Here is a 24,548-nt window from a genome sequence, read left to right as displayed (position 1 = left end):
TTCAGTATTTAAATTTTCAGCACTATCAGAACTTGGCTTATCAGAACTTGACGAATCAGAATTTGAAGAGCCAGATGTATGTTCTGATATTTCTTGAGCTGTGGTAGGATCTTGAGTATGCTCCCCCTGCATCGGTGCATCTTCCCTTGGCGTAGCCACCACAGTTTCAATAACATCAGAGTTTATTCCATCAGAGTTTACAGTATCAGGACTTAGACTTTCAGGATTTTCAGTATCAGAATTTGAGTCTTCATTTTCAAATCTCAGCTGATCATGGTCAATGAAATCTTCAAGACCAGTAATCTTCTTGTCATCAAAAGAGACATTGATAGATTCCATGACTACTTTTGTTCTCAAATTATAGACTCTGAAGGCTTTTATGGAAAGTGGATATCCTACAAAGATTCCTTCATCAGCTTTTAGTTCAAACTTTGATAGCTGTTCAGGATGAGTCTTGTGAACAAAACACTTGCATCCAAATACATGAAAGTACTTCAGATTTGGCTTCTTTTTCTTCACCATCTCATATGGTGTTTTTCCATGCTTGTTAATGAGTGTTGCATTTTGAGTAAAACAAGCAGTCTGCACAGCTTCAGCCCAGAAATAGGTTGGAAGCTTTGCTTCTTCAAGCATTGTACGTGCAGCTTCAATGAGAGTTCTATTCTTCCTTTCAACAACTCCATTTTGCTGTGGAGTTCCAGGAGCAGAAAATTCCTGTTTTATTCCATGGCTTTTGCAGAACTCTTCCATTATCAAATTCTTGAACTCAGTGCCATTATCAATCCTTAAAACTTTCACAGAATCTTTGACCATTTTATCCAGATGTTTGACATGATCAATCAAGATTGATGCAGTTTCACTTTTTGTATGCAAGAAATACACCCATATGTATCTGGTGAACTCATCCACTATGACCAACGCATACTTCTTCTTTACAATAGACATGACATTTACTGGACCAAATAGATCAACATGTAGTAGATGATAAGGCTCAAGAATTGATGATTCAGTCTTGTTCTTGAATGAAGATTTTCTTTGTTTGGCTTTCTGACATGAATCACAAAGACCATCAGGAGCAAATACTGTGTTTGGCAATCCTCTCACAAGATCTTTCTTGACCAGTTCATTTATATTATTGAAATTTAAATGAGAGAGTTTCTTATGCCAATTCCAGCTTTCTTCAATTGATGCTCTACTCATCAGACAGATTGCAGAACCATCAGTACTTGTTGAAAGCTTAGCTTCATAAATGTTACCACTCCTGTATCCTTTCAGAACAACTTTGCCTTTAGATTTACTCACAATTTCACAGTGTTCTTCAAAGAAATCAATATGATAACCTCTGTCACATATTTGACTTATACTCAGTAGGTTGTGTTTAAGTCCTGAGACCAGAGCTACTTGTTTAATTATGACATTTCCAAGATTGATATTGTCATATCCCAATGTTTTTCCAATGTTGCCATCTCCATAAGAAACACTTGGGCCGGCTTTCTCCACAAAGTCTGATAGCAGGGCCTTATTTCCAGTCATATGTCCTGAACATCCACTGTCCAGAACTATAATATTTTTCCTGTTGCCCTGCAATCACAAAGACCACTAATTATTAGTTTTAAGGACCCAGACTTGCTTGGATCCTTTGGCCTTATTAAGTTTGTTAACATTTGCAGCGGATTTAGCATCAGAGTTTATGTTAACATTTTTCTTATCAGAACTTACACTATCAGACTTTGAATCAGAATTTACACTAGAAGGAACAATAGAAACTTTCTTCAAAGAAGGTTTTATTTGATAATAATCATAGTACAAGCTATGATATTCCTTACAAGTATAAATGGAATGCCATAAACTACCACAATGAAAACAAGGATTTTGTGGTTTGTATCTAACAGACTGACTCTTAACTCCTGACTTTGAAGGTAAGGAGTTAATATTCTTATTCTTCCTGCAAAAAGAAGCCAGATGGTTAGAACTTCCACAGTTATGACATGTTTTCCTAGAAGCATCAGGAACAGGTTTATAATTATTGCTTTTATTCACACCTTCCTTTCCATTCCTATTTTTCCTAGGTGATTTTACCTTGTTTGCATTCTTAACATCTTTCAGCTTATGCTTAAGCTGCTTCTTTGTCATTAAGCCTATGTTCACTTCAGCTGTCTTTTCCTGTTTTAGTTTGTCAAAAGTTAATTTCTTTGTAACTTCTGATTTTTAATTTTCAGACTTTACAGTTACAAACTTAACAGGTTTTAACTTTGGCTTTTGCTTATCAACAGACTTAATTTCTTCAGTTCCTTTATCATTCTTATCTTCTCCATAACCTAAGCCCTCTTTCCAGTTTCCACTACTTAGCAAATTTTGAGTTGTTTTGCCAGAGTTAGTCCAAGTCCTGATAATCTCTCTTTCCTTTTCTAACTCAGTTTTTAGAGATTCATTTATTTTTAGCACTTCATTCCTAACATAAAAAGCATCATCTCTATCCTTCTGAGTTTGATAGAACATGACTAACTCTTTTTCTAAGAAATCATTTCTTTTCTTAAATGCAAGATTTTCAGAAGTTAATCTTTCACATGTTAAAGTTTGATCTCTATAACTAACAAACATGGTTTTAAGATATCTTCTCAACTCATTAATATCATCAGTATGAAAAGCATAAGTAGTCTGAGGTACCTTTGTTTCAGCAGCTTCAGAACTGCTCTCAGCACTTTCTTTATCAGCATTTGCCATCAATGCATAGTTTTCCTCACTTTCAGAGTCTGAGGTGTCTGTCCAGCTTTTCTGCTTTGTGACAAGAGCCTTGCCTTTGTCACCCTTTACCTTCTTGCAATCAGGAGATATGTGGCCTTTCTCACCACAATTATAGCATTTAACATTGGTGTAATCTCCTCTGTCAGACTTTCCTCCTCTGCCTTCAGATCTTCTGAAATTCTTCTTATCAGAACTTATGCCTTTCCTGGAAAACTTCTTTCCCTTCCTGAACTTCCTGTATGCAATCTTTGTGATTCCTTTCACCATAAGAGCACACAGCTTCATCATCTCCTCATCAGCATCAGTCTCAGGCAAGCTTTCAGAATTTGAGTCATCATCACTCTCAGAACTTGATGACTCAGTATCAGACTTTATGAAAAGAGCTTTACCCTTGTCTTTCTTTGAGGAAGCTGCTTTGGGGAATTCTTCTTCAGCCTTAAGAGCAACTGTCCTTGACTTTCCTCCTTTCCTCTTGCTTCTTTATTCCATCTCCAGCTCATGAGTCTTGAGCATTCCATAGATTTCGTCAAGAGTTGTTTCATCAAGATTGTAGTTGTCTCTTATTGTCGTTGCCTTCAAATCCCAGCATTCAGGAAGAGCTAACAGGAACTTAAGGTTTGAATCTTCAAGATAATACTCTTTATCAACCAATGACAAATCATTCAAAAGTTTGACAAATCTATCATATAAATCATTCAATGACTCATTAGTCTTTGAGTCAAAGTGTTCATACTCTTGAGTGAGTATTGTCTTCCTGTTCTTCTTAATTGTGTCAGTTCCCTGACACCTTGTTTCCAGAGCATCCCATATCTCCTTAGCAGTCTTGCAGTTGATTACCCTGTTTGACATTACATTATCAATGGCACTATGCAGTAAGTGTCGTACCTTAGCATCCTTAGCAATTGATGCTATATCTTCAGCAGTATAATCACTCTTCTCCTTTGGTACGGTCTTTGCTGCTTCACCTGCAACTGCAACTGCGAGCTTGGTTGGTTTGTGAGGGCCTTTCTTGATTCTATCAAGGTATTCTGGATCTGTTGCTTCCAGGAACATGGTCATCCTTACCTTCCATATGGGATATTCAGATGGTCTCAGTATGGGAACTCTGATGGTCTCATACCGACTCTGAATTTGTGTCTTTGGTGGTTCCTCAGTTTTGGTAGGCTTAGTTGTAGTTTCTGTGTCCGACATGATTGTGTTTGGATCTTTAACTGTATGTATATTAACAGATAGGCTCTGATACCAATTGTTAGGTCACACACACACTGTAGAGGGGGTGAATAAAGTGTATAGTACACTCAAATCGAACTTTAAGAACTTAAGTAACAGAAAACAAACTTTATTGAAACAATAAACTCTGTTACAGTATGGAACTGTTACCTCTCAGTGATGAACAAATATCACGAGAGCTGCTAGGGTTATAATGAATAATCTTCTCTAATAATGATAACACTTATAGTTTAAACCCTATGTATGTGTTTATATACTACACAGTTACAAGATAATCGCTAATTGATATGGAATATAATTCTGCTTCCTAAAATATATCAATCAGATATCTTTTCTTCCAAGTATTCCATTCTTTACAGAATTCCTTCTTCATGCATATCTCTTCTTATGTTTATCTTGATCTTCTTTCCTTTAATCAGTTACTGTCCTTATCTGATCGTCCTTCAGCACTTAAGTTCTGATATCTATCTTCTGATGATTATCTCCTGATAACATAAGTACTGATATCCTTAAGTCCTGACTTCCAGTATAAGTACTGATCAACAGTTAAGTACTGATTTATCCTGTTCAAGTAAGATCTGAAAGCTAAACATAAAACATATTAGCCATGACATTATCAAATATATCTAACACTAAGATTCTATATTATTATTAATACTTAGGTTCTTAATCCGGAAATAGTAATTGACACGTGTATATTATTTACATGCTTTGATTTATATATGAAATAATTCTTTTGAATTATATCATTATATTTTGGGTGATGGAATTATATACATGGTGGATATTATTTATTGAAGGAATCCATGTCCTGATAATATTCAGGTTAATAATGTCCCCTTGAAAGCTCAAAAAGACTTAATTATGTGAAACCCTGCAGATGGAATTTATTCTGGCATAATTAAATAAAGGTTGAGTAGATGATCAAGGATTAAATATATTAATTAAATAAATTAACAGTAATTTATTTAATTAATGGACATATGATATTTTAAACATGGGGAATTTAATAAGCAAATAATATTGGAACCGAATTAATTAAATTACGGTATTAGGAAAGGTAGTGCAAATATTAATTCTTTAGTGGATTGAATTAATATTTAATTACATTGGGCTAGGCTCAAGATGTAATTAGAAGGCCCAACCTAATTATCCATGGTCCCTATTGTAGCCTATATATATTCTTATTCTCTTCTTGCTTGGCAATTGTGTGAAAACATATTGTAGCCACCAAGGAGCAAGAAGAGAGGATAACTTGAGAAGACGGAGGCCACACTTCGCTCAAGGGAATTTAGGAATACAATAGAAGAGCGTGGAATCAACCATTAACAAGGTAATCCTCTTTTCGTAATTTTTATCGTAAAACGTAGTAACACCCTAAGTCCGTGGTTCCCAACAATTGGTATCAAGAGCCTGGTAATGGGTTCTACATTTTATGATATAATGTCCATGTCGTAATTATATATGCGTGTATATAGTGTTTTGCTTGTATTGGTTTTGATGCAGGTTGTTAATCCACTATTATGGCCATGTGTATTTTAATTATGTGTTTGGATCCCACGTGGTTTAATCGTGGTTAATTTTTGTTTTGGTTTCCACGTGATTTAATCGTGGTTGTAATTTACACGAGGGTTGATCGTGTTAGAATAGATTTTACAAAATTAGTTTTGTATTAGATCTATTTTTTTGTAATTGTTCCGGGTATTTTGTAATAGTTATGTGCGATCGGAAATGAATTCCGGTAGTTTTTTGTTCCGCTGTGCGATTACAAGGGGCTGCTGTTGATGTTTGGATCGAACAAAATCAAAACAAAACTCACAGAAAAGCAACAGGCACGCGCTGCGGCCGCTGCGGCAGCTGGGACTGCTGGGGCTGCTGCGGCAGCTGGGACTGCAGGGGCTGCTGGGGGCGTCGGGGCGCGCTTGGGGCAGATTTTTTTTTTGAGAGCTGGATTTTTTTTTCAAGGGCCATAATAGTGGAAAATTTATTTTTATTTTTTCCATTAAATTTTAATTATTACTTTAATTTATTAATTATGTGTGTCGTTAATTATGTGTGTAATTCTTTTAAAATTGCATGTTTAACTTAATTAGGACGACATGGACATAAATTTTATTTATTGCTTTAATTAAATGTTATTTGTTGCTAAAATTATGTGTGTATTAGGAAAGGTAGTGCAAATATTAATTCTTTAGTGGATTGAATTAATATTTAATTATATTGGGCTAGGCTCAAGATGTAATTAGAAGGCCCAACCTAATTATCCATGGTCCCTATTGTAGCCTATATATATTCTTATTCTCTTCTTGCTTGGCAATTATGTGAAAACATATTGTAGCCACCAAGGAGTAAGAAGAGAGGATAACTTGAGAAGACGGAGGCCACACTTCGCTCAAGGGAATTTGGGAATACAATAGAAGAGCGTGGAATCAACCATTAACAAGGTAATCCTCTTTTCATAATCTTTATCGTAAAACGTAGTAACACCCTAAGTCCGTGGTTCCCAACAATTGGTATCAAGAGCCTGGTAATGGGTTCTACGTTTTATGATATAATGTCCATGTCGTAATTATATATGCGTGTATATAGTGTTTTGCTTGTATTGGTTTTGATGCAGGTTGTTAATCCACTATTATGGCCATGTATATTTTAATTATGTGTTTGGATCCCACGTGGTTTAATCGTGGTTAATTTTTGTTTTGGTTTCCACGTGGTTTAATCGTGGTTGTAATTTACACGAGGGTTGATCGTGTTAGAATAGATTTTAAAAAATTAGTTTTGTATTAGATCTATTTTTTTTGTAATTGTTCCGGGTATTTTGTAATATTTATGTGCGATCGGAAATCAATTCCGGTAGTTTTTTGTTCCGCTGTGCGATTACAAGGGGCTGCTGTTGATGTTTGGATCGAACAAAATCAAGACAAAACTCATAGAAAAGTAACAGGCGCACGCGCTGCGGCCGCTGCGGCAGCTTGGGCTGCTGGGGCCGCTGGGCCGCTGCGGCAGCTGGGACTGCTGGGGCTGCGGCGGCAGCTGGGACTGCTAGGGCTGCTGGGGCGTCGGGGCGCGCTTGGGGCAGATTTTTTTTTTGAGAGCTGAATTTTTTTTTCAAGGGTCATAATAGTGGAAAATTTATTTTAATTTTTTCCATTAAATTTTAATTATTGCTTTAATTTATTGATTATGTGTGTCGTTAATTATGTGTGTAATTCTTTTAAAATTGCATGTTTAACTTAATTAGGACGACATGGACATAAATTTTATTTATTACTTTAATTAAATGTTATATGTTGCTAAAATTATGTGTGTATTAGGAAAGGTAGTGCAAATATTAATTCTTTAGTGGATTGAATTAATATTTAATTACATTGGGCTAGGCTCAAGATGTAATTAGAAGGCCCAACCTAATTATCCATGGTCCCTATTGTAGCCTATATATATTCTTATTCTCTTCTTGCTTGGAAATTGTGTGAAAACATATTGTAGCCACCAAGGAGCAAGAAGAGAGGATAACTTGAGAAGACGGAGGCCACACTTCGCTCAAGGGAATTTGGGAATACAATAGAAGAGCGTGGAATCAACCATTAACAAGGTAATCCTCTTTTCGTAATCTTTATCGTAAAATGTAGTAACACCCTAAGTCCGTGGTTCCCAACAGTTACATGAACTTGAATTTAGACTATTCGAACAAGATTTACATGAACGACTAACATCGGCCTTATTATTGGTCTTGTGGGTTTAGATGGTTTTGTGATGTTGAATTTACTATAGTTGTTCTTCTTCTTCTCGAGGCTGGTATGTTTGTTTTTTAGAATGGATCATCCCTTGATCGTGCTGTCTTTTTACCCTCTTGTCCTCCAAGTTTCCTCCTTTTTCTCCAACTCCTCCAGCTTTCTCTCCATTTCAAATCGTGGTTGTTACTGATACAGATAAGCTTACATATTCTTCCTCCACATAAATCAAATTTTTGATGGACTAAGTCATACTCCCAGTCGTCTGCTCCTTTTGCTGATGTTGTTCATGATAGCTTCCTCGAGTTCCCGTCCTGACATCTCGTCATACTCTTTTTATGAAGCTTTCCTGTCATGTCGTGAAATTCCACACATAACAATAGCCCCATATTTTATAAATGTAAAGATTAAATTTATAAAATCTTTTAGCTAGAATTTTGGTTAAACAAAATATGTTGTCATAATTAGAGATATCTGGGAAGACGTTTCATCCCCCTAGGTAATCGCTCCGTGTGCATCGCAGATATGCATGCATTGGCTCTCCATTTTCCAAAAAACCCTCTGATGTGATTATCTTTACTCCTCCTCTTCCCTATATACTCTCACAACTCTTATTCTCGTAACATTATTCATCATATATTGTTTAATCTTTCTTCATCTCTTGCCTCAAATCAAAAACACTTTTCTTCCCTCAACCATGGCCAAAAAATCCGCTCGTGGCTCTGAACAGTGAGTTCCCCAAAACTTCTCTCGAAAACCCTAATTGGATCATGACCAATCTACTTGATACTCGTGATAGCTAACCCAGTTTAATCAAACCAAAACGGTTTGAAGAGTTGAAGTTACTTTTCTACACCGATGCCAATATTGTCGTCCCAGACTCGACTGTTCGTGCTGATTCATTCAGGAAAGGATGGGTATGTTTTTACTACTACCCATTTGATGTTGGACTCGTTTTCCCTTTTTCTAAGTTTGTTGCTGGTGTGTTGACTGCATTGAACATATCCCCTTGTCAATTGATGCCATCTGCTTGGAGAGTTTTGGCGTGTCTTGACGCTATTGAAGAGAAACATGGACTGAATACCGATGTAGGCGTCGTGAAGCATTCTTACAACCTCAAGAAGTTTAGTAATTGCAGAGTTGGTTTCACAAATAGAGATATCGAAGACCCCTTGATACTCAACAATGAAACCGTCAATGACAGAAATTGGAAGAAAGACTATGTGTTTGCTGAGAAGAAAACACTAGGTGAAGATGTTGATTACCTTCTGGAATGTTGGAACAACACGGGTATGACTCTCAACTATTCTCCGCGAGTTTTTCTTTTTTCTTTTTTATTCACTGTATTGTTCTTATATTCACCGTATGTGTTATATGTTGTGGATCTCTCATATTTGTCTCACCACCGTTAGCACTATATGATCTTTATCCCTTCGTAATTAGGCGTTTTAATCGTAGACTTAATTTGCTGAGGTGCTTATATATATTGTTTATTTTCGTAAATTGTGATTTTGAATTTGATGATAATGATACCGCCACTAAGGCCATTGTGGAAAAGATCCGGTCTCTGCATGTTTTTGAGATGTTGTGGCCTAACTTTCTTGGACGTCCAATTCGCAACGCTGGCAAGGTCAATGTCGAGGAGTTTGTGGCCAATATGAAGAAATCACAGGGAGGTGAAGGTAGTATTTTGAAGAAAGTCAGGTCCAGGAATATTGCACACAGGACTAGAGGAAAACTGGTCATATCTGCTGCTGTCAGACCTTTTGCGTCAGTCCAGAGTCTATCTTCCGAGACTTTTGAGAGCCCCAAAAGTGACCAGGACGCTGGGATGAGCACATGACGGAAATACGCCAAAGGTATATGTCGTTTCCTTTCTTTCCTGATGTACGTCTTGTTGGATTTATCTGTGTGGACTTTCTTGTTATCCCTGATTGAACCATGTTTTCTAATTGTAGAATTTAAGCCCCCAACTATTAAGCCTTTTTTGATTTCTGGTAAAGACTTATTCAATAAGAGATCCCGTGAGGAAAGGTCTACTGAGACTGAGTCGTTCAAGGCTACAATATTGTCTAGCCCTTTATTCAGTCCCCCCAATTAGCCCTTTGACTAAGAAGGTTCGTGTCAACCCATATGTGACTACCATTAGCTCTGATATTCCCATGCCATTCCTGACTCGAAGTTACTCTGTTCGTGCCGACCCCCACACCTTCGCACACTTTCTTGATGACATGGTGCTCCCTTAATCAATGGAGGAACTCTCTGCTAAGGATCTTGAAGACATTCTTGATAACGCAGCAAGCTACTCCTTTCACGTAAGTCTGCTTTTACTCTTTTAGATCTGTATTTTTTCTCTTTGTTTTATACTCTCTGTAGATATCTATAGACTCATGCTTCTCCCTGTTTCATGTAGACGCTCCAAAGCATGTTGGTTGCCCGTGAGGTCTATAATCACAAGATGCAGAAGGCTAAGGAGCTTGCCGAGGAGCATCAGTCTTGTGTCAAGAAGCTGGAGGCTGCAGAGAGAGTTTCCAAGGACAGATTGGAGAGCATGAATGACCTTCAAAGGGAGTTTGATGAGTTTGCCACCAAGGTCCAGTCCCTTGAACACGACATGCGTTCTGATGATGAGAAAGTCGTGCACAGCAGATTATTAGGACCAGGGTTGACACCATGTTGGAATTTCATAAAGGGAGTGGAAGACCTGGGACGTCCTCAAGATTGTGAAGATCTAAAATAAGGACTTTCCCGACGACGCCTTCCCTCTAGACGAGTTCAAGACTCCTAATGAAGACACTAAAATGAAGTCTCTGAAGGATGATAGTCCTGACGAGGAGTAATTTGATGTTATTACTTTATTTTATGAATTTTCTCTTCGTACTTTGGTTTTTAAGTTGCTACGTTAGATTCATGTTTCTTCTTTTAGATGGGGAATTCTGTTTTATTTCGTCGAATGTTAATCGTAACTTTTGCATCTTTTGAATCGTTATCATTCTGGTTTTTCATTTTATTGAGTTTCCGATCTTTTCATTTGGTTAGATCATTTGATGTTGTTTGAATATTATCGTCAAGACCATATGTATATATCTTCGATACATGTTTGTCTCGTGGAATTTCGACGGATGGTCTTTTAGGAGAGAGAATCATCCTAACTTGTTGTTTTAGTTTATCATCGTTCGTTGTTTTTCACGTAATTATAAATGTTAATATATGTCATCATGTTTTATTATAAAAATGTATACTTTTGTTGATAAAAGTCGTTAATACGTCATTTCGTTAACATACATTGGTGCATGCACTCGTACGGTCGTTAAAAGGCCTATTCCCTCTTGAAACGAACCAAGTCATTTTTTATAAATTCGTAAAATGTCATGTGGGTACATAAATATTGTAATTTTCGTAACAAACGTCATAGCGCTTTTATTGTCAACTAAATTCGTCAAGTGTGTATGACACTTGCAAATTAGCAAAAATTGTAACTGGGTGATCAACCCTTTGATAGTTTTTATTATATACAGCTGTAGAGTGATGTTGTGAAATTTTATAGAATTGGAATGTAAACACAAATACGGTCTATAAGCATAATCTTATACATTTTATCCAAGTATATCACAATATGAAGACATAATCATATTGTATAGTAAAGTAATTCTCAATGAATTAAATCATAAATTGATCTTGCATAGATGATTTACCAAAAGAAAATGATAACAAGTAGCACATAATGTCATGCCAAACACAAACGACTAACAAAACTAACTATGTCCTAATCGACTTATTGATCAATGACTTTTAGAATCGGAAATTTGAAAAGATGAGATAGAAAACTTTACACATGATAAATTTTTAGGTGTAAAGCGTTCCAGGCTCTGGGTATTTGCGTCCCATCTATAGTGGACAGTCGGTATGCTCCGCATCCTACGACAACGTCTATGAGGTAAGGGCCTTCCCAAGTGTCAGCAAACTTCCCTACCATCACATCCATCGTGTTCTGGAATGTTTTCCTCAGCACCATGTCGCCAACACAGAAAATCCTTATGTGAACATATTTGTTATAGACATTGGCCACTCTTTGTTAATAAGCAGCTACTCTAATCTTTGCCATTTTTCTCAGCTCATCTACTGTGTCCTTGTCATGTGACAATTCTGCATTGTTCACGTCATTTTTCAAGAGTCCATATCTTATCGTCGGTATCATGATCTCTGTTTGTAGCACAGCTTCGGTACCATAGACTAGACTGTAAGGTTTCTGCCCTGTAGACATCTTTGGAGTTGTTCTATCTGACCACAACACCCAAGGCAATTCTTCATCCCACTTTCCTTTGCAAGTCGTCAGCCGTCTTTTTAAGTTGTTGATTATAATCTTGTTGCTTGACTCGGCTTGTCCATTGGCTTGAGGGTATCTTGGCGTCGACTTAATCAAACCAATGTTCCAATGTTTGCAAAATGCTTCTGTCTTGTCACTGATGAATTGTGATCCATTATCACAAATGATTTCAGATGGTACGCCAAACTTACAGAATGTTTTTTTAATGAATGAAATCACTTCCTTTGACGTCACTTGCTTGAATGCCTCCGCCTCAATCCATTTTGAGAAGTAATCAGTCATAGCTAACATAAACACCTTCAGTCTTGGTGCTGGTGGCATTTTTCCCACAATGTCCATTCCTCATTTCATAAAAGGCCAAGATGAAATGGATGTGTGAAGCTGCTCAGATGGTTGATGTATGACAGGTGCAAGTCGTTGACAGGCGTCACACTTTTTTGCATAGTCTAGGGCATCTTGTCTTAGTGTCATCCAATAGTATCCCAAGCGTAAAATTTTTAGAGACAGGTTTCTTCCGTTAGTATGATTCCCACATTCGCCTTCGTGTGCATCCCTTAGCACCAAATCTGCTTCATGCCTTCGTAGACATCTTTGTAACAGCCATGTGGAAGATTTTTTGAATAACTCTCCATCTATAATTGTGAACCTTGACGCCTTCATCCTGAGGACCCTTGCTTCATTGTTGTTGGTTGGCACTGTTCCAAATTGTAAGTAATCTTTGAATCTCTTTATCCAGTTGTCTGCATCCTCATTGGTGTCAACATTACGTTGATCAAGAGTCATTTTTTCTATACTAAGGGCTAGTCTTTTCATAGCGGGCTTTACGATGTGGACTACTGGAATGTTGTTGAGGTCTATATTTTTTAGCACAACTCCCAATCCAGCCAATGCATCAGCTTGCACATTATTCTCCCTTGGGACTTGTTGTATGCTGAAGTTATCGAAACAGTTGGTTAGTCTTTTCGTGATGTCGAGGTAAGCCACCATTTTAGAGTCTTTGGCTTCATAGCAGCCCTTGACATGATTGACAATAAGTAACGAATCACATTTAACTTCAATGTTTTTTATCTTCATATTTTTAGCGACTATGAGTCCCATGATTAACGCCTCATACTCAGCCTCATTGTTCGTGGCTTTGAAGTCACAACATACCGATTGGGCTATTATATCCCCTCGTGGCAATTTGAGGGCAAACCCCAATCCCGTTCTATTAACATTAGATGCACCATCTATATACAACGTCTGAGGCTTCACGTCTACTCGTGAACTTGCTGAAACTCCTATTCGGCATCTGTCATTTAGCTTGGACTAAAATCAACCATAAAATCAGCTAAACCTTGTGACTTTATAGCAGTTCTCGTGTCATACGTGATGTCATAAGTATTTAGTCGTATTGCCCACTTTGCCATTCTCCCCGTCAAATCAGGTTTGCTTAAGACATTCCTCAAAGGGAAGTTCGTAATGACATGTATCTTGTGTGACTTAAAATAATGCATCAACTTAATGGAAGTCATAGCTAATGCAAGTACTAACTTTTCAAGAGATGTGTACCTTGTTTCCGCATCTACTAGGGTTTTGCTGATGTAATACACAAGCGACTGGACACCTTCATTTTCTTTAACAAGAACGTCACTTACTGCATGATCAGTTACAGACAAATACACGTGCAAGTCCTCTCCTCGAGTGGGTTTGGACAGAAGTGGTGGTGTAGTCAGATATCTCTTCAAGTCACTCAAAGCAGTCTCATATTTTTCAGACCATAGGAATCCTTTGCTCTTTCTCAACACGTCATAAAAAAGCTTGCACCTGTCTGACGATCGTAAAATGAACCTGTTCAAGGCTGCAACTCGTCCTGTTAATTTCTGTACGTCTTTGACATTCGATGGACTCTTTAATTCAAATATCGCTTTAATTTGTTCTGGACTTGCTTCAATTCCTCTTCTTGTCACCATATGTCCAAGGAACTTTCCTGACGACACAGCAAAGTTACATTTGGATGGGTTCAGCTTCATGTTGTACGACCGTAGTATGTCGAATACTTCTTGAAGATCTCGTACATAATTTTCTGCACTAACAGACTTGACGACCATGTCGTCAATGTATACTTCTATCGTCTGTCCTATTTGATCTTAAAACATTTTGTTGACAAGCCTTTGAAATGTAGCCCTAGCATTTCTTAATCCGAACGGCATGGACAAATAACAATATATCCCTTTCTATTATAAACGCAGTTTTCTAACAGTCAGACGGCTCCTTTTGGATTTGATTAAAGCCACTTGACGCGTCCAGGAATGTGAGTAGTTCGTCTCCAGCCGTCGAATCCACCATGGTGTCGATGTGAGGCAATGGATAGGGGTCTCTAGGACAAGCATTGTTCAAATCTGTGTAATCGACACAAACTCTCCATTTCCCATTCTTCTTATCTACGATGACTACATTTTCTAGCCACTCAGGGTAATCAAATTTTTTAATCATTCCAGCCTTGATGAGTCTTTCCACCTCGTCATTTATTATCTTGTTTCTCTCAGCCGCAAACTTCCTTCATTTTTGTTGGACGGGTGTGTAGCTAGGATCCACGTTTAGCTTGTGTGTAATGACATTTGGGTCGATTCCCATTATGTCACCATGTTCCCATGCGAAAGCGTCCATCCTTGTGGCTAAGAAATTTACTAAATTGGCTTCGATTGTTGGAGAGAGGTCTTCACCTATCAATACCTTCTTGTCTCTCGTCTTCAGATCTACATTTCAGACATGTCATGTAACAGTCCCGAGCCATATTTTGGTCCCCTCTTATTTCCTGAGTTCCCCATGGTGTTGGGAATTTTAATACTTGATGATATGTTGATGGTACCGCCTTCAGGTCGTGTATCTACGGTCTTCCCATGATTATGTTGTAACTCGAATCTACATCAATTATGCAAAACTTTTCCAGGAAATTGACCCATTGGGCATATGTTGGCAACGTGATTTCCCCCAATGCGTGTTTTGTCTCACCACTAAACCCCACCAATGTTGTCGACTTTTTGATCATATCACTTTCTGCCAATCCCATTTATGTCAATGTGCTAAGCATCATGATGTTGGCAGCACTCCTATTGTCCACCAATATCCTTTTAATTAGGCAATTTCCCACGGGTAGTGAGATGACTAGTCCATCCTGTTGTGGTTCTCGTATGTTCTTTTTATCTGATTCATCAAACATTAAGGATGGCAGATTGTCATTGCTAACCCTCACTTGTATGACTCGTATGTCTGTTTCTCTGGATGCTCTCTTAGCCTGTGAATATGTTGCTCCGCATATTTCTGATCCTCCTGAGATGAAGTTGATCACCTTGTAAAGTGGTGGAGGCGGTGGCTGTCTTAATGGTGCCACATTGTTTCTTCTTGGCGAGACGTCCTTCCCAACATAAGATGTTTTCTTTGACGTCATGAATTTCGTGAGATATCCTTTCTTGGTCAGAAATTGTAGTACTTTTCGCAAGGCCACACAGTCATAAGCCTTGTCTCCGTAATCTCCGTGATAGTCGCACCACAATTTAGAATCCGGGTTTGCTTTAGGTTTATTACTCTTTACCGTTCACTTTACTATACCTCCCAATTTGGTAAATTCTTTCATCATGGCTGAAGGCGTTATCGTGAAGCCATAACTATCGTAAGTTGGAGGCAGATTGGTATCCTTCCTCCAGTCATCGCGTTCCTCTGTTTTTCCATTAATTAGACTCTTGTGTCGAGTTAACATGTACTTCATATCTGTTAGGTCTAGTGTAAGGCTTGTAATCTCTGGACCTCGGTGTCGTAATTTTTCTTGACGGCTTGTAGTACTTCTCGTCCTCCTTCATTCTGTCTTCTTCCAATCTTACTTGTGCCATGGCTTTGGCTTGCACATCGTCCATTGTTCGACATGGGTACTTTGTCAATTCTTTGTAGAGTGGAGATTCTCATTCTAATCCCCGCCTAAATGCTTCGATAGCCGTAGGGACGTCACAGTTGGTGATGGTTACCTTCTCTCTATTGAATCTCGTCAGGTAGTCACACAAAGGCTCCCTACTTCATTGGATGATTTTGTCAATTCCCTCTTCAATGTCTCATTCTCAGAACGTACCTTCTCCATTTCATGTTGTAACTGTTTCAATGTCGTAGCCATATCTTTGATATTCTCAGCTTCTTCTTGGTTCGTGACTTGTTCTTTGTCGCTTTCCATCTTAATGTGTTAATCAAATTCTTAGCAAAATTTTCCACAGACGGCGCCAATTGTTTTTACCGAATTAAGTGGGTTAAATGCTAAGTTTGATTAGTGTATTATACTATGAATGTTAATGTATTCTTTAGGGAAATAAATGTAAACAACACCGAGAATTGTTGACATGGAAAATTCGAGAACGGGAAAAACCGCGGATGGGTATGAGTACCCAACCAAAGTAAAGATTCACTAGAATGATGATCAAGGTTACATGAACTTGAATTTAGACTATTCGAACAAGATTTACATGAAAGACTAAGATCAGCCTTATCATTGGTCTTGTGGGTTTAGATGGTTTTGTGATGTTGAATTTACTGTAGTTGTTCTTCTTCTTGTCGAGGCTGGTGTGTTTGTTTTTGTAAAATGGATCGTCCCTTAATCTTGCTGTCTTTTCCCCCTCTTATCCTCCAAGTTTCCTCCTTTTTCTCCAACTCCTCCAGCTTTCTCTCCATTTCAAATCGTGGTTGTTACTGATATAGATAAGCTTACCTATTATTCCTCCACATAAATCGAAATTTGCTGGACTAAGTCATACTCCCAGTCATCTGCTCCTTTTGTTGATGTTGTTCATGACAGCTTCCTCGAGTTCCCGTCCTGACATCTCGTCATGCTCTTTCTGTGAAGCTTTCCTGTCATGTTGTGAAATTCCACACATAACAATACATATGATCAGATATATAGGATATATATAATTACTAATAAATCTTTAAAATTTCTTTGTAGGTGTAAAATCAACCAACCATAAGAGTTATAGTTCTTTTGTGGGGATAAAATCAACCAACACACGAACAAAAAACTTTGAACGTCACTCAATTTCTTAATGTAAAGTATACAAGAGATTGCAAATAAATCATGCACCAGAATTCCATACCGCTATCACAGCATCTTCAATAGGGGTTTAGGTTGCCGATATTAATATGACAAGATATTCTTGATTGCCTACTTCTTAGAGTTAGTGGGTTGTTAAATAGTAATTGTTAACCAAAATTTCCATTTTTTTATAAATTCTCCGAATGATTAAATTACAAGTGTAAAAAGTTTATATAACAAATACTTTTTTTAGTTTAATAGTCACATGCAATTTAACTTGAGGAATACTTTAGTGACATGTTGCCAAGTTCATCTTAAACTGAATTGATATGCTTTAATATTAGTAATAACTAACACTAATTTTTCCCTCAAATGAGATTGTTCCTTTATATTTATCGGCAGTCCCAAATGGGCTATTTGTTACAAAATGGGCTTCTTGGGTTGTAATATTATCATAATACAATTTATTACAACTAATTCTTTTTGGGCATCTTCCTCTTAGTCCAAGTTCCAAAATTTGTCCCCCTCCCAGTTTGAGCAATATCTTTAGATTTGCACCTAGGAAATTTGAAACCCTGAAATTTGAATATTAGAGGGTAATTGAGGCATAAAAATAGAAAATAGAGAATAAAAAACGGAAATATAGTAAAATATAAGAAACGAGTTAATTGTGGAAATAATTTTTCATGGGAGTTGGGCATATTATGCACTTGTCTTCGTCTCCTTATTTACATTACTGTTATTTATTGTGGAAATAAATATATATTTTATTTTTTATATATATGTTTTAATTTTTCCTGGGCATATAAGTACTTATATTTTTGTCAAGTTTTTTTTTGGGGTGACATTGATTGGAGGTGGATGTTCGGCTTCCCTCTGATTTAACAAAACTGCAGCGGTTCCCGGAGTTGCTCCTCAACCTATTTGGTTTCATTTCCTTGTGTAAGTCTTACTTCCCTTTCTTTACTTTCATTTCTTTTTGCTATTCCATCTATGCGTCGTTGCTCTGTCTTTGTTAGTATAGTATTTTTAATTGGTCTTGCATTATGGACCAATCAAGCTCTTCTTCTTTGCACACTGAGACTGCTCGTGACCCAGGTAAGAGGTCTTAAGAGGAGGGTGATCAGGAATCTTCTCTTAACTTGAATCATTTGGAGATTCCTGATCTAGCCCAATGTGGCTCATTTAATTTCTTAGATCATGATGAATTTCTGAAGGGTATTCCTGTAGGTCCTTTGCCTTCGCCCCCTTTGAGCCCATAGACGATAGATGCTAGGAACTGAATTGTCGAAGAAAGTCTTCAATTGGGTATGAAGGAATTTGGGGATAAGTCTAGTTTGAACTATTTAAGCCATAATATTACCAAAGACCTGCCATTGAGTAAGTTAAAATTATACGTGGATTTGTCGAATGGGTATCGGTATCGGGTGTCGACGGCTGATGAACGGGTGTGGATGATGCCGAAATTTGGGATGCATGGGATACCAATGATTATGTTTCACTTCGGTCTCCGGTTTCCTATGCATCCTTTTTTCTTGGTGATGTTCGAGGAGATTGGTTGTGGGGTGAGTCAGTTAACACCCAATTCTATAGCTCAGCTTAGTGGATTTGTTGCTCTGTGCTGTGATAGGAATCGGGTGCCGTCCTTTAAGCTTTTCTTCTCGATATATGCGGTTTGGTACCACGATGTCAGGTCTATTTTGACTATCCTTATAAGAGGGTTAAGATTGTTAGCGTGAGATCCTCGAACTCCGGGTATCACTCAAAGTGGCTATATGTCGGGGGTCCCCGTTTAGAATTTGTGAAACCTTGCGGAAAAGTGAGCCAGCTGACTATCGACTACTTGAATAATCTGGAAAAGTGCGATACGAGTGATTTGAATGAGTTCCAAGGGTTGGGGTTCGTATACACCCATTTGCAACTAAAGGAACTTTGTTTTTTGGAAATGCATGACTGTAAGGGGGTTTCCCTTCATTTTTTTATATATTGGCTTAGCACTTTTCTCTATTTTATCTATTTTTTCCTTGTATTCGATACTTTTCATTTTTACTGTTCTTGTGACCCTCGATGATCTGACTTTTTCCTTCTTTTCTCTTTTTTCTAGTGGTCGGTGCTCCTTTGAAGAAGATTTTGAACAATGGGATAAGAGAGGAAATGGACAAGGTGATGATGTTGCTTGTGTAACGGGCTTCGAGGAAGGGAGCCGATGTTTCGCAAGCTGGTTCTTCGAGGGTTGGCCCGTTTGGTGTCGGTCATTCTGTCTCTATCGAGCTATTGGATGAGCAGGGGAACAAAGTGGTGGAGGATGCTGGGAAGGTTGTTCAAGATGTCGAGGCTGTTGACGCGAATCCTCGTAAGAGGAATCGTTGTGAGATGGAAGGAGAGAATATTGAGGGTGGTGATCTTGCTGAGGCTACTGCGACGGGTGGAGGGGTTAATAAGACCATTACTTTTATTGGTAGTCGAGTTTTGATGACCAATACTATCGATCCTCGAGCGAGGAAGGAGGTCGTAAGGGTTGAAATTCAACCATCGGAGCGTTGGACTAGGGGTTCTACCATGCCTTTGAGAACCTTTAAGTTATTTCAACTCCCTCAGGACTCTGTTGCCTACACTGGTCGCCGCCGCCATGAGCTTGTTAATAGGTGTAAAAGCCGAGTTGGACGGGTATGAGTTTTATATGTTATGTCTAAATCTAGTATTGCTTGTGTGTTCTTGCTTTTGGCTTTCCTTTGCATAGTTTCCGTTTTCCGATTTTTTTTCTTTTACAGTTTTTATCTGATTTTATGCACATTTTGGAGGAGTATAAGTATGATGATGGAAATGAGGTTCGAAGCCGGCTGGAAGCCGAGGTGTCAGCCCTTAATACGGAGAAGAGAAAGCTGGGCGCGAGCTACTTGGAGTTGAAAAGAAAAGGTAATGATTTGACTGGGACGAACTCGACCTTGTAAAAGCATGTTGGGGAGTTGGAATTGTCTAAGCAGTCGCTGGGTAGGAAGGTATCTGATCTTGAAGGGAAGCTTCGCGGCGCTGAGAAGGAGCGTGGCTGCTTGAAGGAAAAGTGTGAAGGCTTGGAGAGGCAGGTTGATGGAATGAATCAGTCATACAAGCTGATTGTTGAAGAAAATATCTCACTAAAGGCCGATGTTCAGAAAGGAGTGGAGGACATAGCCGCCGCCCTCGGAGATGGTTATGGGCGTTCCGTCACTCGGATGCAAGGTGCGGGGTTCGACACCTCGGGGCACACTTTTGAGGATTATATCTGCGATCTTGCTGTCTCGCGGTCCGATGATCTGCGGAGGATTCATGAAGGCGGGGAATGCCCCGTGATTGATGTAAAATTTTAACTTTCTGTTATTTCCCTTGGATGATTTTTATTCCCTGTTGCTGATACTTTGGTTCTATATTCCCTGTTCTTGATACTTTGGTTTTATATTCCATTGGATGTTAACTTGGGTTTATGTTATCGTTTGTTGCTTTTTTAGATTAAGCACTTATTTTTCATGAATGCATTTTGTCGTAGTGCACTTATTGAAATTATGCATGTTTTTCCTCGTTAAACGGAGATGTTAACTTTGTCTATTATGGATTATGGGTAAGTGTGAGTCTTTTTTCTTTTTTATGAAAACCAAGTTGCAGTAGCTAGGTTTTATTTTGTTCGTAATGTTGCGAAGGGTTCTTGTTTCATTTGATAGTTGGTATCGTGCTTTTGGGTATCCCTTGTGGCTGCAAAGTAGTTTTAGTTTAGTTTTTTAGTTTTTAGCTAAGTAAGGCAAGTTCTAAAAAGCCAGAATTGTCATAAATTAAAGTCCATCGATGGGGATCTCATAACGACCCTCATTGCATCGAGGGTTGGTTTTTGGTATGGCAAGTACTGCCTTTAGAGTTTGAAGTGCTACAGATATAAATTGATTACTAGAAGAATTTCTTATGATGAATGTCGTTCCGGGCATTTTTAATTGGTCGACCGTCGAGATGTGCCAGCTCATAAGTTCCTGCACTAATCACATTTGCAACTCGGTACGGGCCTTCCCATGTTGGTTTTAACTTTCACATTATTGTTGGCTGGGATGCCGTAGAGCCTCAAAGCACTAGATCATCAACTCCAAAGCTTCTGGTTTTGACTTTCTTGTTGAAGTATTTTGCTGTTTTTTCTTATTGTGCGATCATGCGAAGTCGAGATTGCTCCCTTGTTTCTTCAATCAACTCATTATGGAAGCGTATACCCTCGATGGTTGAGGAAGGGTCAAATACCTCGATCCTCAGTGAAATTAGGCTAACGTCGATAGGTAAGACATCATCGATGCCATAGGCGAGATGGAAAGGAGTTTCCCTAGTCGCACTTCGGGGTGTCATTCTATAGGACCATAGTATATTTGGCAATTCATCGACCCAGTAACGGGGAACTTCTTCGATTCTTTTCTTGAGGCCTTGTAGTATGGTTCTATTTGTTTTTTGTGCAAGGCCATTAGCCTGTGGATATGTAACTGATGCCTTGATGTGTTGGATTTTCAACTCCTCCAGGGCTTTCTCGAACTGAGCGCTACGAATTGAGTGTCATTATCAAAAACTAGAATTCGTAGTATTCCAAATCAGAATACGATGTACTCCATAAAAAACTCAATCATCTCTTTCTCTCTGATCTTAGAGAGTGGCTTCGCCTCGACCCACTTGGTTGCATAGTCAACTGCTACCACTATGTATCGGCATTGGTTTTTGGATTTTGGAAAAGGTCCACGATGTATATCCCCCACTGGTAGAAGGGGCCGGGGGCGAGGACCAATTTGAGCTCTGTCGTGGGTCGATGGCTTACATTCCCATGTCGTTGACGTGGCTGACATTTTCGAACATACTCTTCACAATCTTTGCGAAGTGTGGGCTAGTATAGCCCTTGTTTTATGATTTTAAGGGCTAGGTTTTTTCCACCGAGGTGTTCGCCGCATATTCCTGTATGAACCTCGAGGATCGCCTGATCGGCTTCCTCAGAACTTAAGAAGCGGAGTAGCGGTTCGGTTAAGGCGCGTCGATACAATGCTAAGCCTATCGTGCGGTAGTTTCTTGCTTTAAACATGAATGAGCGAGCTTCATTTTTCTCCGTAAGGAGCTTGTTGTCAAGGATATAGTCAAGAAATGGTTTTCGCCAGTCAGGATTGTTCTGAATGTGATTGACTGATAGTGTATCGATGGCTGGGGATGTTAGGATGTCGACGTATATTGGGCTGAGGTTGACTTGAAGATTGGAGTAGGCTAATTTGGCTAGGGAATCCCGCCCACTGGTTTTCCTCTCTATCAACATTTGAAAGCTTCCATGAAGAGAATTTTTTGAGCAGCTCTTCTGTCCTTGAAAGGTAGCCATTTTTTCATTGTGAGTTTTAAATTCTCTGCTTATTTGTTTGGCCACCAGCTGAGAGTCACCAAATATATCAATGATGTCGGCCTCGATGTCCGCTGCCAGCTTTAAGCCTGCGATAAGGGCCTCATATTCGGCTACGTTGTTTGTAGCTGGGAATTCGAATTTTAGAGCTTGTTGGATCTTGAATCCCTCTGGGATGATTAAGATGATTCCCGCTCCTCCTGAGTCGGCGGTCGAGGATCCTTCGACAAATAATAGCCATGGCCTTAAATGATCTTCGTCGGACTTGTGAGCTTTGGCTTTGAATTGACATTCAGCAACAAAATCCGAGAGGACCTGAGCTTTAATCGCAGTTCAAGGTTTATATTCGATGTAAAATTGGATTAGCTCGATGGTCCATGCAGCGAGTCTGCCCGTCATGTCGGGTTTGTGTAGGATCCTCTTCAGAGGTTGATTCGTGAGCACATGAATCTCCCTTGCCTGGAAATAGTGTCGTAATTATCGGTTGGCGACCACTAGAGCATAGACTAGCTTCTCGACCTGTGGATATCTAACCTCCGCATCCCGAAGTGAGTGACTAATGTAGTACACCGGGATTTCTTTTCCATCATCAACCCGAACTAGTAATGCCGCAACCGTTTCATCGGAGGCTGAAAGATATACCCGCAACGACCCTCCTGGTAAGGGCCGAGTGTGGATGGGTGGATTTGTTAGGAATGTTTTCAACTCAGAGAAATTCTTTTCACATTCATCGTTCCATTCGAAGTGTGAGGGTTTGGAAGCTTTCTTCATTGCTGAGAAAAAAAAGGAGGCATCTTTTTGACAATTGAGGAATAAACCTTCGGAGTGCAGTGATACAACCAGTTAATTTTTGTAAATCCTTAACGAATTTTGGTTTCTCCATTTCCAAGACTGCTTTTGTCTGAAATGGATCTGCTTCGATACCTCTTTGGGTAACTAAAAAAACCCAGGAATTTCCCCGCGGTAAGACCGAACGAGCAGTTGGCTGGATTTAGCCGCATATTGTTTTTTCTTGCATTTTCAAATGTTTCGCGAAGGTCGGACACATGATTAGAGGAAAGTCTCAATTTTGTAATCATGTCATCGACATATATCAGTAATTTCTCCCGATCTGTGAGGCGAATATTTTATCCATCATCTGTTGAAATGTGGCCCCTGCATTAATTAAACCGAAAGGCATCACTCGGTAGCCGAAGACTCCCCAGTGCGTGATGAATACAGTCTGCTGCCAATCTTGGGAGTCCATTTTAATCTGATTGTACCCTGAAAAGGCGTCCATAAAAGAGAGGTGTTCATTTCCCGCTGTCGCATCAATGAGTTGGTCGATGTTTGGCAATGGGTAAAAGTCTTTAGGGCAAGCCTTATTCACATCCGAGTAATCGATGTACATTCTCCACTTTCCATTACTTTTCTTGACTAGGACCACGTTCGAGATCCATGTAGGGAATTATACCTGTTCAATGAAACCGGCTTCAAGTAGCATGTCAATCTCTTGGTCGATGGCTGCTCTTTTCTCAGCGGAGAATGTTCGGTGTTTCTGCCTTACAGGCCTGATGCTTTTGCTGATGTGTATTGAGTGTCGAGCGACGACCTCCGGGATCCCAGGAGAAGATGTCAGAGAACTCACGGATAAGGTTCGTCATATCTTTCTTTAACATTTTAGGGAGATTTTTGCCAATTCTTGTAGTTTTCTCAGAATTTCCTTCAACTTCTTCGGTTTCTTCGATAGGAGAGCAAGAGTTGTTGGTGGGTGGGTCGATGAGCGCTCTGGGGTCGATGTCAAGCACTTGGTTGACCTCAAGCTCTACGTCTGACTTCTTCCTTGGAGATACTGTGGTTAAGTAGCATTGTCTTACTGTCGCCTGGTCACCGGTCATTTCTCCTACACCAAAGTCTGTGGGGAATTTCATCTTCAAATGGGAGATGGAAGTTATGGCTTAGAGTGCGGTGATCGTTGTTCGCCCCAATATGGCGTTGAAGCTAGAGGAGGCACTGATCACATGAAATTTGACCATCTTCCAAACTTGACACGGGGAAGAACCAAAAAGTATCGGCATGTCGATAGTTCCTACCACGTGAACATCATTTCCC

The 24,548-nt window shown here is 39.0% G+C and overlaps 3 protein-coding genes across 3 annotated transcripts; all 3 read right to left on the bottom strand.

Moving 5' to 3' along the window:
• Positions 1-12,375: 12,375 nt before the first annotated feature.
• LOC141665730 (uncharacterized) lies at positions 12,376-14,123 on the bottom strand. The gene is made up of 2 exons (XM_074471713.1): positions 13,585-14,123; positions 12,376-13,324 (listed from the first exon to the last, which is right to left on the bottom strand). Exons 1-2 carry the CDS (start codon positions 14,121-14,123, stop codon positions 12,376-12,378), a joined length of 1,488 nt encoding a protein of 495 aa, XP_074327814.1.
• A 962-nt stretch (positions 14,124-15,085) lies between these two features.
• On the bottom strand, positions 15,086-16,234 carry LOC141665729 (uncharacterized). The gene is made up of 2 exons (XM_074471712.1): positions 16,136-16,234; positions 15,086-15,601 (listed from the first exon to the last, which is right to left on the bottom strand). The coding sequence occupies exons 1-2, from the start codon at positions 16,232-16,234 to the stop codon at positions 15,086-15,088; spliced, it is 615 nt and encodes a 204-aa protein (XP_074327813.1).
• A 5,004-nt stretch (positions 16,235-21,238) lies between these two features.
• Positions 21,239-21,924, bottom strand: LOC141665728 (uncharacterized). The gene is made up of 2 exons (XM_074471711.1): positions 21,685-21,924; positions 21,239-21,619 (listed from the first exon to the last, which is right to left on the bottom strand). Exons 1-2 carry the CDS (start codon positions 21,922-21,924, stop codon positions 21,239-21,241), a joined length of 621 nt encoding a protein of 206 aa, XP_074327812.1.
• Between the last annotated feature and the right edge of the window lie 2,624 nt (positions 21,925-24,548).

Source organism: Apium graveolens, chromosome 6 (genome assembly GCF_009905375.1).
Source record: "Apium graveolens cultivar Ventura chromosome 6, ASM990537v1, whole genome shotgun sequence".
NCBI lineage: Eukaryota > Viridiplantae > Streptophyta > Magnoliopsida > Apiales > Apiaceae > Apium > Apium graveolens.
Note: the sequence above shows the minus strand (reverse complement) of the source record. Positions and strands in the feature narration are given on the sequence as shown.

Excerpts from the sequence above, each read along its gene's own strand:
- LOC141665730 (XM_074471713.1), bottom strand. The coding sequence starts at position 14,123 with ATGGTCGTCAAGTCTGTTAGTGCAGAAAATTATGTACGAGATCTTCAA. Across the intron at positions 13,325-13,584 it reads CTAGTAGATGCGGAAACAAG|ATGCCGAATAGGAGTTTCAG; the intron begins GTACACATCTCT and ends GCTAAATGACAG.
- LOC141665728 (XM_074471711.1), bottom strand. The coding sequence starts at position 21,924 with ATGTCAGCCACGTCAACGACATGGGAATGTAAGCCATCGACCCACGAC. Across the intron at positions 21,620-21,684 it reads AGTTTTTTATGGAGTACATC|TTCGAGAAAGCCCTGGAGGA; the intron begins GTATTCTGATTT and ends CGTAGCGCTCAG.
- LOC141665729 (XM_074471712.1), bottom strand. The coding sequence starts at position 16,234 with ATGGAAAGCGACAAAGAACAAGTCACGAACCAAGAAGAAGCTGAGAAT. Across the intron at positions 15,602-16,135 it reads TACAACATGAAATGGAGAAG|AGTAATAAACCTAAAGCAAA; the intron begins GTACGTTCTGAG and ends TGAACGGTAAAG.